Raw genomic sequence first — 14,159 nt, forward strand, 5'->3', positions numbered from 1 at the left:
CTCAACAGTTAAAAAGAGAAACAGAAAGATGGAAGTCTTTTTCTTCCTTCTGTTACAGGACCCAAAACTCCAGTCTGTACATGAGCTAAAGACACCAAAATAATACGACCTAGCTCTTATAGCAAGTTTTACCTATAGATCTTAAAGCACTTTATAAAGGAAGTCAATATCCTTATCCTCAAATAGGATTAAAGAATTGAATGATCTTAGTGAGCCTGAGTCACACCTCAGCCATTTCTCTTATTAGGCAGCAATCTAAAAGGATTCATGGCATAGCTGCTACAGACACTAACTGTAGTGAAAGTAAGTAACCACTTACCTAAGACTGGCACTATTGCATAACACGATTGCAGAAATTCCTCTGTGGGGATGCCGTCACCCTCCTGGAGTTCAATGTCACTAAACCTTGAGATTCCAGTATGAACACAAAGAAAAAAACATTAAATACTCCTGTCATACCTTACCCACAAGCAATGGAAGAAGGGTTTGCTTTTTTGGAAGGAGGTCACACTGCAATCAATAAATATTTCACAATATTTCACTCTAAATAGAGTAATTTTCCAACTTGTGATTAATTGACCAAATTTTCAGAAGTTCAGCAAGTATTGCTGCCAGTTACTCTTGCAAAGGAACCATCCCAAGGATGGTGGGGGTGAGTTAGGGAGTGGGGAGGATAAAAATCACACAAAGTAGTATTTAAGTGATGGACCTTTTACCATAGTACTCACCTATTAGACTGCCTTGTTCCAACTTCTAGCACTACAAAACGTATTATAGATTTACTACAAACAGTACGATGTACAAAATTATCTCTGTTGGGATTTAAGTAAATTCACCATTGAATGGATCAAATACTCAATTGATTAAGGGCTTTAACCATATAGTCTCAATATACCAGCAACTGTTCATCTACTGCATGCAGGAGCTACACTACCTAATGTTCATGACACTGAAGAAGGTAGGTAAATCCTCTTCTTTTCCTTCTCCACAGTGTGATGGAGCCGGTCCACTTATGGAATCCATTGCCAACTGCAGCGATTCGTTAGCACTGTTGCCCTCTATGGGCAGCATCTTGCTTTCTCCATCGTCTTTAACTTCATCACCTTACATTTAAAAAGAAAGGAAACCTCAGTTGCTGAATGATACCAGTTATCTAATTTGAATGAGATTCTCTGACTAGTTCTCCTCTGGTTATCTACCTTATTAATTTAATGGTATCTTCTAAGGTATTCAGAATGAATGGCTCTATTGATCTTTGCATGCACGGTTTTCTACAGGCACTAGCAGGACTACACAATACCGGCCACTCTCGCTACTCAAATTGGAAGAGCACCAGCTCCATGGAAGAGATGTCACTTTGTGAAATGTCATCACATCTTTTACTTTATTCTTCTTTTTCCTTTGTCCACTGAAGGGGAAAAAAATGCGACTAAGAATAAAAATATGCAAAAGGATGGCAGTGTTTGCCTAAGACACCCTATGTGAGAGCCATATTGAACTTGCTGGAAAAGGATTAAATGTTGACTCACACGTGTCCTGTTATCTTACCTGGATAGAAAGGGCTGTGGGAGTGGCTTGGTGGAGAAAGGACTGAAGGAACCCTAAGTTCAGCCAAGACTGGGGAAAAGGTTTGGGCTGAAAGTATGTTGTATTACCATGAATTTCTAAGTAAATGAAAACCAAACTTAGGGAAAGGGGGACGTGGACTTGGTTTTAGAGTAGGTGGGATGAGCATGGGGAAGTGGAGACCTCTCATCAGACAAGGCTGCACAACATCTTCATGATAGGAACGCGTAGTCGTTTTCCCTCCCCATTACTGTATTTCTGATTTTTCAACTATTTCTTCTGCCTATGTGAGACCAAACTAAACAAGTGCAAAGGAAATTCTGGAGAGCCAGCGGGAGAGCTAAATACTTGTGACAGACAGAGCATAACTTGGTAAGCGGAGAGGAACCTTGATACTTCTTATGTTTGTGCACAAATTCTGCTAGACCACCGGTTGCGAGTGCCTGTCCTGCATAATGTACAGTAAGGGAAACACAAGAGGTCTGAGTCTGACCTAGTCTACTCAACAAATAATAATAAAACCTCAAACACTCCAGCATAGTGTCTCTGGGCTGGATTCCATCGTATACTGAATTGCTTTGATATAACCACATTAGCATAAATATCAGGCTATTTCTGAAACAATGTCAAATCAAAATATAAATAAAATGTTTTAACTTTGCCTATTTCGGACAGATGCCAGCTAGAGTAATGGATACTTTAATACAATGCTGATTGAATAGTGGTGGAATTTTCCTAAAACAAATAACCTCGTCATTTAAGGGGGAGGAGTTTGGGGTTTTTTGTTTTGGTTTTGAAAGATATGTCAGTGCACGTATGAGTGAATTGAAGGCCACTTGTTCAGAAACCTGCACACACAGCTCTCATATGCACTCTTGATAATCTGGCCTTTAGTATTTGAAAAGGGTGCCAACGAAGGGCCTTGGGGAATGAAGCCCCTGGTCCACATAGCATGTGCAGTGCAAATGTTGCCTGAGTGCATTGCCAATTTCCATCAATTGTGACCCAGAAGAATGAGCTCTAGTGTGACAGCAGTTTAGTCCTGTACCTCTTCAGTTCTTGGTCTCTCTACCAAGGCCACCAACAAGGGTGTGAATTGTGTTGGGAAGACTTAACCCCTGGGAAATGGACAGAGCTCAAAGTAAAACTTCAGTAATCTTGTAATAAGTCCTGACATACTCCGTCTCTCTTGGGAAATGAGATATCTCACACTCCTTATAAGACTGTGCTCAAAAGTACTAACCACCCACCCTGGATAATATTTTGTTCCATTCGTTTACCTGTCAACTTCTTTTCTACATGGTCTTCAGCTGAAATGTCACAGTCTTCCTCATTAGATTTCAGATGTGAGGGTATCAGAGTGCTAATCGGGGTTTGTTCACAATGATTAGTTTCTGCCTTTACGGAGCCATTTTCACAACTGTTCAATTCCATCTGCCTGATGGGGGGGGGGAACACAAATGTAAACCAAATGGCAAATGTAACACTTTGCTTGGCATGTCTCTTCCTATCAAAAAAACTGTACATAACAATGTGAAAGAGGGACTGGAAATCCAAAAGTGTTGCCATTTCTAGATTGCTGTGAGAAAAATGTTTGTCTAAAAACATCAGAAGGAACCATGTGGCTCCAGAAATGTTTTTCCAGTGTGTATATTTACTGAAACAATCCTAAGCCAAGAATATGGAATATATGAGAGAGAAAAAAAGGACATACATTATTTAAAAAGAGGGGCACAGCCAACTTGAAATCCAGTTTGTTTAAATAAATAAATAAATAAATGGTAAGCGGCAGATATTGTATCTGAAACAGTCCTGCTCCCACAGTTTTAGTCATATTTTCCTATTTTTCCCCGCAGATATCTTTTTCTCCATTGTTTTCCGAGTGAACAGCCCAAACAAACAGATGAAAATGGCCATACAAGTGGAAAAACAAACTATACACAACAAGTCATCGAATGCACAAAGAACTCCCAATCTCAGTTATAGTAATTTAAGGTATTATCTGTAACATTTAAAAAAGATTTCAGACAGAAGCAAGTTGCCTTTAAGGAACTGTTCGTGTAATTAGAACAAAAATCAAAATTTTATGCTAAAAAGGAATTAAATATTTACTGGAATTAGTCTACTACTGTTATTAAAACTAAGAAAACCCAGAAGAGAGATTACCCTTTTCAGCAAACAGAACATGTTTTTACAACTCTTGTTTTTAAATACTCGGCTTAAAAGATACATCAGAGATCTGGGGAAAATGTTTGCTTTGCATTGGAGGCTGATAGGGCGCACGTCACCAGCGTAGATGAAGGTGGTTGGGACAGACCAGATTTTAAAGAAATGTTCCAGTGGCACATTATACTGGCACTGGTGGCATTATTGGTCACTGCTGCGATGGACAGCTCATTCACTGCCTCCTGCTAGCTTTGTTTTCTGCAGCAGCACTCATAATGGCAATGCATGGGAGCAGAAACCAGAGGTGGGGAAGAGAGCAGTAAAGCGTGTGTGAGATGGTTGGCTAGCTACCAGCAGCAGAAGGTTGCAATAAGGATAACGGTAAGAGAAGTCACCAGGAAGTAGCCAAAAGGGAAAAGTGCGAGCTAAGTGAGAGAAAATCCACTTAGCAATAGAGTTAGTGCTTGTATCTGGTATTTGCAATATCAATACATTAAAAAACAAAACAAAACAAACAAAAAAAAAACACGATGGGAGAGTCAGACATAACCAGAAAAAAAATTATGCCATTCTTAGAAGAAAACAAACCAACCAACCAAAAGACAAGGAGCGTCAGCGTACCTTTCTGTTGCAGTGCTACTGGAGGAGACGGGAGGGGTTACCTATAAAAACCAAAAATGTATTCTTAAAAGAAAGCAGCATTTTGTTCTTCTCAAACTTTACATTTATTAACTCAAATGGAAGTCAATGAGGAAAATTAAGTGTATGCTTCATATTTCCCTGATCTGGGGCCCACACGAACATATGCAATGAGGTCTGTACCATGAAAATATCGGGCCTTTCTCAGGTAAATGATCTATTCCGAAGGTTACCTGGCAAAGATCAAAAGAGAGGCTAATCCCCAGGCAGCATACTGCCTACCTCCACAAACAAAACAAAGTATGGCAATCATGTGGGAGCTGGGGAACAGGTGGGGCCATTGTGAAAGGCTGGGTAAAGGAAATGAAACCCTCTTCCTGAGTATGTTTAAATTAAAAAACCTGACACATGCCAGATGAAGAAACATGTGTCCCTTCTTCCCTTCTCCTTAATCTGTTGTTAGCCAGGAGAGTTGCTCCAGCTTCACAAATAGGCCTGGGGAATCTGAGACTGTGATGGTGAGACCAGTGAGATGAACTCTACAACTTCTGGGTAGCTTACAATTGCAGACATGCTGCTGGGGTTATTTTTAAAATTCATTTGGGGCTTCCATTGCAGCTAGAACACAGTCACAATATTCTGGGCCATGGATATTGACAGCTGGATCAGATACCAAGTATTACTGAGTAAGGAGTTTCAACTGCTATTAACAGTAAGTGAACGGTGACTTAAATGTACAGTTGAGTCTTGCATCACTTACAATCCATATGACACACCAGGATGTCACCAGTGGATGGTTACGATCTCTATCCTGGGCTAAAAACCCCATTCCTTACCACCACAGCTACTACTTTCCAGGAAAGGTAGTAAGCTCTCCATGTTGAGAGTGACAGCAGAGATTGCACAACATTACCTTGTTTAATTTGAGAACAGCCAAGTGTGGAGATCCTGATGGGGTGTGATGTAATAACTCAGAAGAGAAGGCCACATTTGCAATCTGCATACATTCTTCAAGAGTCTTCAGGAATGTGTTACATGTCGATTTCAACAGAGCTCCCATATCAATTCCATTCTGTGAAATAACCAGATGGCAAGACACTTTATTTGCCATCAATGCTTAATTTGGAAAGACTGAAGTTTACAAAACCCATCATCCCAACAGTCCTGTTTCCTAATTATCAGAAGCTCAATATTTTCAAAGAACTACACATAAGAGGCCATCTGATCACAGCAATGACAGCAGACACTATTGGGATTGCAGCTTCTGAAGATGCTCCTGTTGCTGTCAGCCTCCAGTGACACCAATCTCAAAATGCAGCATTTCAACAGCAACATCTATTTATAAGCCATATGCCCAGAGTTAAAACATGGTAAACACATGCCATGGTGAATTCAGTATTGGTCCAGGACCTGACATTCTGCTATTCGATTGGTATGATCAGAGGACACCATGGCAAGAGAATGAAAAGATGACATTTTAAGTGGCCTAGGATAAGATTATTTATGTATTGTACCTAAACCCAAAGAAAGGTGACTGCAACTGAACAAGGTGCAAAGCAAAAGTACTATGCTGGCACCAAACCCCTACTTTGTCTATAGAACATACTCCGGGCAAAGGGTTATATCTGTCCTGACCCTTGTGTATTAGACGTAACACAGAAACAAACATGTTATTGATAGCGGATTGCTATTAGGCTAAACCCTTCCAGCTCTGAATAATCTATGGCCAGGTAAAGGGACAGTAATAATATGGACTTATTTGCCCCATAACGCTGAATTATGAAGTGGGTAAATACAACAACATTATATGTGTGTTTGTTACAACAGTCCTAACAACTGCTTACTTGTCCTTTATTCAAGACCAAATTAGGCACAATAACATTACTACCACCACACAGTTTGTTAAATCCGTCATCAAGACTTCAGCCAGTATCTCTAGTTGGCTGGCTTGGACACCACAATAACTCCCCTTCATGCAGTCATCTGCCAGCCCTGCAACTTGCGAATAAAATTCCACTGGGAGGCACCACTGCAGGACCGTACAACTTGGAAAACCACACCTCCTCTCCGAGAGGTTAAGTTCTTTGCACATAAAATCCTTCCACCTCCCTACCCCTCGCACTGAGAAGGAGCATACCCTCTTCTTTAAAAGGCCATTCCCAAACAGAGCTCCTTCTTTAGGAAAGCTTGTAAGAGATGCTTCTGGAACTGGTATTTCTTTTCTAACACAAAACCAATGAACGCTCGGTTAAAACTCCAAAAGCCATCACATGGGCTAGTCAACAAGTTTCTTCCTTTAGTTGAGGTTCACTGTGACTCTACATTCTCTCTTAATCATTACGTATTCAGCCTAAGAACAGAACTGACTGAAGGAGGATTTTAACAGTCCTGGACTGCAGGCTAATTAGGATCAAGTATTAAGCACTTCTTGCATAGCATCTCTTCATCAAGTATGTGCACTTTATTCCTGGAAACATGAACTACAGGCACAAGGTCAGTGAAACCATAAATTTTTTTTGAGGCATTACTATCCTGATCATAGTTACTGTATATGACCTCAGTACTAGCCAGCATAATGGATAGCAATACATAATAAAAATATCATATTGCTAACTGAAGCCTTTAGGTACTTTTCTCCTATGTGCATTCAGCAGGAAAGTCAGTGCAACATTAAACTGGATAACATGCTTCTTTTCTTGAAGTCATGATGCATTTGTTCTGTGAGGTGTTCAATCCACGGGACAAGTCCAGAGTGCTCAGCACCCAGTGGGGTAGGGCTGTATGAAAACAAAGTTGTACCTCTGATTCTGATACACCACAAATGCTAGCTTCCTTAGTTTTATCCACTTGCTGAACAAGGAGGTCACAGTACAGCCTAAGCTCTGACATTTTGGTTTTCAAGGCTTCGGTGTTTTCAGTGAGCTCTAAAAATGAGACAAGAAGAGAGTTGGACACATCCCATCAGTCTTGCAGTAGATGTTTTTGGAAAGTTGAGGAAATAACTAGTACTATTGCAATCCAGTCCAACCCATCTGATCGACATTTCAACACATGCTCTATTGATTTGAAAACATAAGGCTTAGAACTGTCATTTTATGACAGTTGAAAAACATGACCTTTTGATATTTGCCAACACAAACAGGAATAGAGTGTTCCAACTGAGCTGTTAAGTTATAAACACACAAACTTACTACAAGAGAGAAAGAAAAAAGAGTCTCTACCACAAAATGTCTGACTTCATGAGCCTTTTTATTCAAGAACTAAATCCCTACATACTATAATGTGCCTGTTTGCTAAATAATCGGAGGTATAAACAACAGTTGTCAGAGGGTCATAGCTCCTTGTTTGTAAACTACAGGAGGGTGGAAAAGGGAGTTTGACAAAGACAGCTCATCTTAACATCCATCTATCGCATTATTAATAATTAAGGGATCTGAATGCCTGAAAGCCAGTTTAAAAACCCCCAATAGATTATTAATGATCCACAAATTTAAAAAAGTTAAATTGTTAGATGAAAGTATTTCAAGTTCTGCAAATACACCACGGATATTTCACCTTGTGACATTGTGTCAACTTGTGAATTTCATCTTGTTTTGTATGATTTTATTGATTAAAAATGTATAGCCAATTAATTTTGACAACACTTGGGGTTCAATATTAAAAATGTCCAAGAGACCAAATTATTGTCTATAGACAAAACAGTCTGGTACAGGAAAGAGAAATAATACATCACCAATCATTCTGAGAAGCAGGTTCTCACAGCATGTTCATTTCACCTTATGCAGAAGATGTGTTCCCAAAATAAGCCCCCAAACCTACCTCTATTTATACTAGACCTGTTTACAAAAAAAAGCACGTCATCCAAGACTAATAAGAAAATTACCTTGTTTTTTTGGTAGCACGGTGTTCCCCTCTTACACTTTGTTTTTGGAACAGAATTCTGAACTAAATGGGTCATGAAGGCACTCCCTACCTGAACCAGGGTAGAATACTTACATACCGTGCCTTTGATAGTTTCCTTATGCCAAATGCTGAGTTATACTGTTACAAGGTATTGTGGGATACTTTCAAGTGAGTAAGAGTAAGCATAACAAGATTTTACATGATTGCCCAACACTTATATTTAATATATACCACATTAACACCACGTGCATAATACTATTTATCTGTGGGTGTGTAACCTTTATGCACTGGCTAACTGTTCACTATTGTAAACTTGCATTGTGGAGTAGACCCTGCATTTTGTGTCTGACTCTGTGTCGAGAGCCAGTTTGAACTGATGTATTTATAGTCTGATGTGATGCATAGCAAGGCCAGAGATGAAGGGAAAGTTTCTCACCTTTGGGAGAGTTAACACAGGAAGAGTCACCCAGATGGTGCCAACGATTGACTTGCTAATGACTCTTGCCTGCTTTACCACCCTCTATTCAACAAGGGTGTTGAGCAGGAGAACTCAGAAGGCTGGGGCCTGGGGCCTCACACTGGGACTCTTCACCAAGACTGTGCTTATTAGCAGGAAGGTTTCTGCGTGGAAGTGGCTGACCACCGCCAGCAGCAGGAGGGACTTGCTGCAGGGAGACAAGGGCGTCTCCATCTAGCCTGAACACGGGCAGATCTCGGACCCAAAAGACTCTCAGGAGTGGTGAGGTCATGGAGGGAGGGAATTATTGTTTTTCTCCTAGATCTGTAAGGATATGTCTACACTGCCCACGTCACAGCGCTGCTGCTTTATCGCCAGGATAGCGCGGCTCCCAGCAATAAAGCGCCATCTATACTGGCACTTTTCAGTGCTAAAATTTTTGTCACTCAAGGGTGTGTTTCCTCACACCCCAGAATGACTAAAGTTTTAGCACTGAAAATGGCAGTGTAGACACAGCCTGAGTCTCACGTGCATTCCTAGAGTAAGCGTGTGTATGTGTGTTTAAGACATTCCTTTGCAAAGTCTGTGTGTTCCCTATTTAACTCTCACAGGAGGTCTTCGAAGGCTTAAGTAGCCGATGGGATTAATTAGTTTTTTCATAATGTAAAATAAACCAAGATCACAATGTTCAAAGTCAGAATTAGAGTCAAGGTCCTACATCTCTGATTAGACCTGATTTTCAGAGGTGCCGAAAGCCCCCTGCCCAGGTTTGGACACTTTAGCTCGAGTACAGATTTTACCATTCCTATTTGCAAAACTCCTAGAAAAAATGGGGAGATAAAGAACAAGTAAAAAATGCATTGTTCAAAAAGGCTAGAAATGCCAGATAGACACAGCTCTGAGAGAATGTTCTTACCTTTTTCTCTCTGTGTCCTACTGTCTGTCAAGCAGGCCTTGGCAGTTCCAAGTGCAACCAGCCACTTTTGCCTCTCAGCTGCGCTTCTGGCTTTCAGATAGAAGTACTGCTCTCCAGGAATAATCAGATCCATCCGAGTACTATCTGCATGGTGAACTAGGAGCAACACAGATTAAAGTCACTGAATTGAAACCCTCCGGTTTCTGAGTCAAAACCCTCCAGTATGGTGCATGCTTTCCCTCACACCCACGCAGCCAACCCATCCTAACTTTGCAACAGAAAAATACTGGGATTCTTGCAAATGTATGGGGAAAACTTGAGGTCAAATAATATTAGAAAGCTAGTTATCAACAGTCAAAAAAACTTTCCAACTTGCCATTTTGTGACCCAGGCTAGTGAGTTTAACCTGTGAGCCTCTGGGGGAAGGAATGTTCCATGCCATGAAACAGGAATCCCTTCCACTTTAACAACAAAAGAAAAAAAGAGCAATGCTGAATTCTCAGTCATGTCCAGCTGGCTACAATACAGTGAGAAAGAAGTACAAAACAAAGGGAGGGAGAGAGAAAGAAAAAAAAATGGAAGAGGGGACGTGGTGTATGACACGTTTATGTGATTTATACACGTGCGGGATGGTCGGTAAAAGGGAACACTCTCTCTGCTGTGAAAGGCAGTTTTGAGGCAACCTCCTCCAACAAGTCTGTATCTCTGTCCATCTTTCAGTTTTCCTACCTATAGTTATACCTCAATTATTGTCACTAGTCTGCTCACTCCTAATGGAATAAGAGCTGAAGTGCAGAAGTTTGTTCATGATTTACACCGTCACAGTGGATTTTCTTGCTTTAGATCTGTGCCAGGGAAGATTTAGCTGGACCTGTGAGCCCCTACACCATGGCTCACAAAAGAAATTGAAGTGTTATGCCAACATGCAGCATGCCCATCATACTAGATGGGCATGCTGCACACAAAAGTTCTTGGAATGCTTTGTTCTTTATTTAATGTTTAATAGAGGTTATATTCATGTTGTGCTATGGGAGTGGAAGGAGGAGGAGAAGTCATGATACAAGACATGTCAGATCACAAAAAATGATATTTAAGAACCATAAGGGAGTAAGGAATTAGAAGAATTTTGCGCAGGAGGTTCTGAAGTTCCTTAGTTACCTTGAATTTCACACACGGCCATTTGGATGCTTCCCTTACAACCCTTCCAGGCATCTTCCTGAGAGTCATAATATGACAAGATACCGCCACAGAGAAAAAACCATCGAGGCTGCCAGCCTGCAAAGCAAAACTGCATTTCTCAGTGATTTAATCTTTCATAGAACACACATTTCTTTAGTCCAACAACGATGTGGATTTCTTGTGGGAATCTATACAAGGAAAGCCCAAACAGGAGATACTCAAGATGGTTAAAGGTCAATTAACCTCATTTCCATAGAGATTTTTACTGAGCTTTACCACAACAGCCTTTGGCAGCAATTACAGGCCTTTCCTACAGCCCAGCTGGATTCGTGAGATGCAGGTGAAAATCAGACAAGAACATTTAGTGGAAGAAATTATCTGCAGGAATGGCCCCCCGCAGCTCCCAGTGGGCATGGTTTGCCGTTCCTGGACACTGGGAGCTGCTAAAGGCTGTGCCTGCAGACGGTCAAAATCAGCAAAGTGTCTCGTGGCCTGCAATCAGATTACCCTGATGGGCTGCCCACCACTGCTCTAACATGTACGTGTTATTTTGAGGGTCTGGCATTTTTAAAGCATTCAAAGCAGGAACAGTGGAAGGTCCGTAAAAGTGGGGGGCCACCAGTGCCCAAACTGTGGCCCTGTCCCCACCTGCTCCCTTTCCCCCCGAGGCCGCACCCCCTTCCAGAGGCCCCGCCCCCTCCCATCGCTCACCCTTACAGCCGGTAAAAAGTGGGAGGGCCATAGCTCACTGGCCCCCCGATCCAAAGTCCTCTTGGCCCCTTTAGTTTATGCAGTTACTTCACATGCCAATGGAGAAAGGAATTTGTGGTCTCACATATACTAAAAGTAGTGGAGATGCACAGGAAGGGGAGTACTGCACGTATACCTTCTCTGGCCTTTCATTTTAGAGGACAGTGTCAGTAAGCAATTTATTTGTACTGTTAAAGGTTAATATCAGGTACCATGTTTACTTTTACTTCTAACAGTATTGATGTAAAGAAGTTAGTGTGGCCAATCCCAAGAGTTCAAAAATCATGAGCCAGAACCCCCAAAATCATGAGGGTTTGCTTGTTTTTGTTGGTTTGTTTTAAGAAATAAAAACCAAAAGACCATCCATTACATTTTTAAAAATCTGCTTACCTTAAACGCATACAAAATGGGTATGCAAAAAATGCAGGCCCTGGCTCTCCTGTCCACCTGCTCCCCCTGAGAAAAGCTCCTCTCCCTCCCACTAGCTGCCTTCCCACTGGCAGACTCTTCAGTTCCTCATTGGGCCCTGGAAGGCTCCCACAGTCCCCCTAATTCAGCCCTGGCAGGCTCCTGCAGGCAGCCGCCAAAACCTACCCAGAACACATAAGGGGCCCCAGTGCTGTGGCCAACCTGCAGACAAGTGGTACTTAACTAATCTTAGGTTAACTAATCAGCCTCTCATGGCAACTTCCAACTTATCTGTGTATGTGTGTGTATATATATATATATATAAAAAAATCTTCTTATTATATGTTCCATTCTATGCATCCGAAGAAGTGGGCTGTAGCCCATGAAAGCTTATGCTCTAATAAATTTGTTAGTCTCTAAGGTGCCACAAGTACTCCTGTTCTTTTTGTATATACTTTAAGTCACTCATTTAAAAAAAATGTTTTGTAACGTAGATTATTCACTTCCTAGGAGCCCCTGGAAACCTCTTCCTGTGTTTTCAGTTCTGAGCAAGTGCAAAATTTCAAAACGGCAAACTTGGGAAAAAAAGTAAAGGAATTAGTTCGGGAAGTGGACTGCACTGAAGAACTCAAGGATATGAATCTTGGAAGCGGCTTGCAATTACTTTAAATCAAAGTTGCACAAACTATCTGAAGCCTGAATCCCAAGCAAGGGGAAAACATTCGTAGGGAAGAGTTGCAGACCATGCTGAATAAGCACGCATCTCAAACAGGTTATTAAGAGAAAGGAGAAAGCCTACAAGGAACAGAAGATGGGATAGATCAGCAAGGAAAGCTACCTCTTGCAGGTCATAAAGTGCAGGGGAAAAGTGAGAATGCCAAAAGCCAAGCAGAGATGGACCTTGCAAAGGGAATTAAAATCAACAGTAAAAGGTTCTATAGTCGTATAAACAAAAAGAAAAACAAGGAAAGAAGTGGGACCGCTAAACTATGAGGATGGGGTGGAGATTAAAGATAATCAAGGCATGGTCCAACACCTAAACTAATACTTACCCTTATTAAAAACTGAGAGAAATGAGGATCTTAGTGCTAGTGGCTAATGGAAGTAGAAATTACCACATCCAAGGTGGAAGTCAAGCTCAAACAGTTTAATGGGACTAAATTGGGAGGATGCGGGAGGTGGACAGATAATCTCCATCCAAGAACATTAAAGGAACTGGTACATGAAATTGCAAGCCCAATAGCAAGGATTTTTAATGAATCTGTAAACTCGGGGGGAGGGAGTGGTCATACCCCATGACTGGAGAATTGCTAATATGGTACCTATTCTTAAGAAAAGGAGAAAAAAGTGATCCAGGAAACTACAGACCTGTTAGTTTGACCTCAGATGTATGTAAGGTCTTGGAACAAATTTTGAAAGAGAAAGTAGCTAAGGACATAAAGGCAAACTGTTATTGGGATAAAATACAACATGGTTTTGCAAAAGGTAGATTGTGCCAGAGCAACCTGATCTTCTTTGAGAAGATAACTGATTTTTTTAGACAAAGGAAATGCAGTAGATCTAGTCTACTTGGATTTCAGTAAAGCATTTGATACAGTTCCATGTGGGAAATCAGTTAAATTGGAGAAGATGGGGATTAATATGAGAATGAAAGATGTATAAGGAACTGGTTAAAGGGGAGACTACAACTGGTCAAACAGGAAGGTGAACTGTCAGGCTGGAGGGAGGTTATTAGTGGAGTTCCTCGGGGATTGGTCTTGGGAAACTTAATGTTTTTATTAATGATCTTGGCACAAAAAATGGGAGTGTGCAAATAAAATTTGCAGATGGCACAAAGTTGGGAGGTACAGCCAATATGGAGGAGGCCTGGAATATCATACAAAAAAGATCTGGACGACTTTGAAATGGAGTAATAGAAATGGGATGAAATGGAGTAGTGCAAAGTGGAAGGTCATGCACTTAGGGACTAACAACAAGAATTTCTGCTATAAACTGGGGACTTAGTCTCCCATGTTTAGGAAAGGTGAATTCAAACTGGAACAGGTGCAGAAAAGGACTAAGATGATCCGAGGAATGGAAATCTACCTTATGAGAGGAGACTGAAAGAGCCTGACTTGTTTAGCCTAACTGAAAAAAGGCTAAGGGGAAATATGATTGATCTCTATAAATACATCA

General features: G+C 41.1%; 1 protein-coding gene across 2 annotated transcripts in view; it reads right to left on the minus strand.

The window, feature by feature from the left end:
- PLEKHA8 (pleckstrin homology domain containing A8) overlaps positions 1 to 14,159 on the minus strand; it is a 33,640-nt gene that overhangs the window by 11,773 nt on the left and 7,708 nt on the right. Inside the window, exons 2-9 of one of the 2 annotated variants that reach the window (XM_084618415.1) lie at positions 10,806 to 10,922; positions 9,648 to 9,803; positions 7,171 to 7,295; positions 5,285 to 5,443; positions 4,354 to 4,394; positions 2,847 to 3,004; positions 935 to 1,103; positions 320 to 405 (exon numbers count right to left, since the gene is read on the minus strand). In XM_084618415.1, coding sequence (XP_084474541.1) covers positions 320 to 405; positions 935 to 1,103; positions 2,847 to 3,004; positions 4,354 to 4,394; positions 5,285 to 5,443; positions 7,171 to 7,295; positions 9,648 to 9,803; positions 10,806 to 10,922 — 1,011 coding nt within the window. Of the gene's footprint in view, positions 1 to 319; positions 406 to 934; positions 1,104 to 2,846; positions 3,005 to 4,353; positions 4,395 to 5,284; positions 5,444 to 7,170; positions 7,296 to 9,647; positions 9,804 to 10,805; positions 10,936 to 14,159 lie in introns of both variants that reach the window. The other variant, XM_084618416.1, reaches the window with a different exon arrangement.

This window comes from Lepidochelys olivacea, assembly GCF_965140295.1.
Source record: "Lepidochelys olivacea isolate rLepOli2 genome assembly, chromosome: 2".
NCBI classification, from domain to species: domain Eukaryota; kingdom Metazoa; phylum Chordata; order Testudines; family Cheloniidae; genus Lepidochelys; species Lepidochelys olivacea.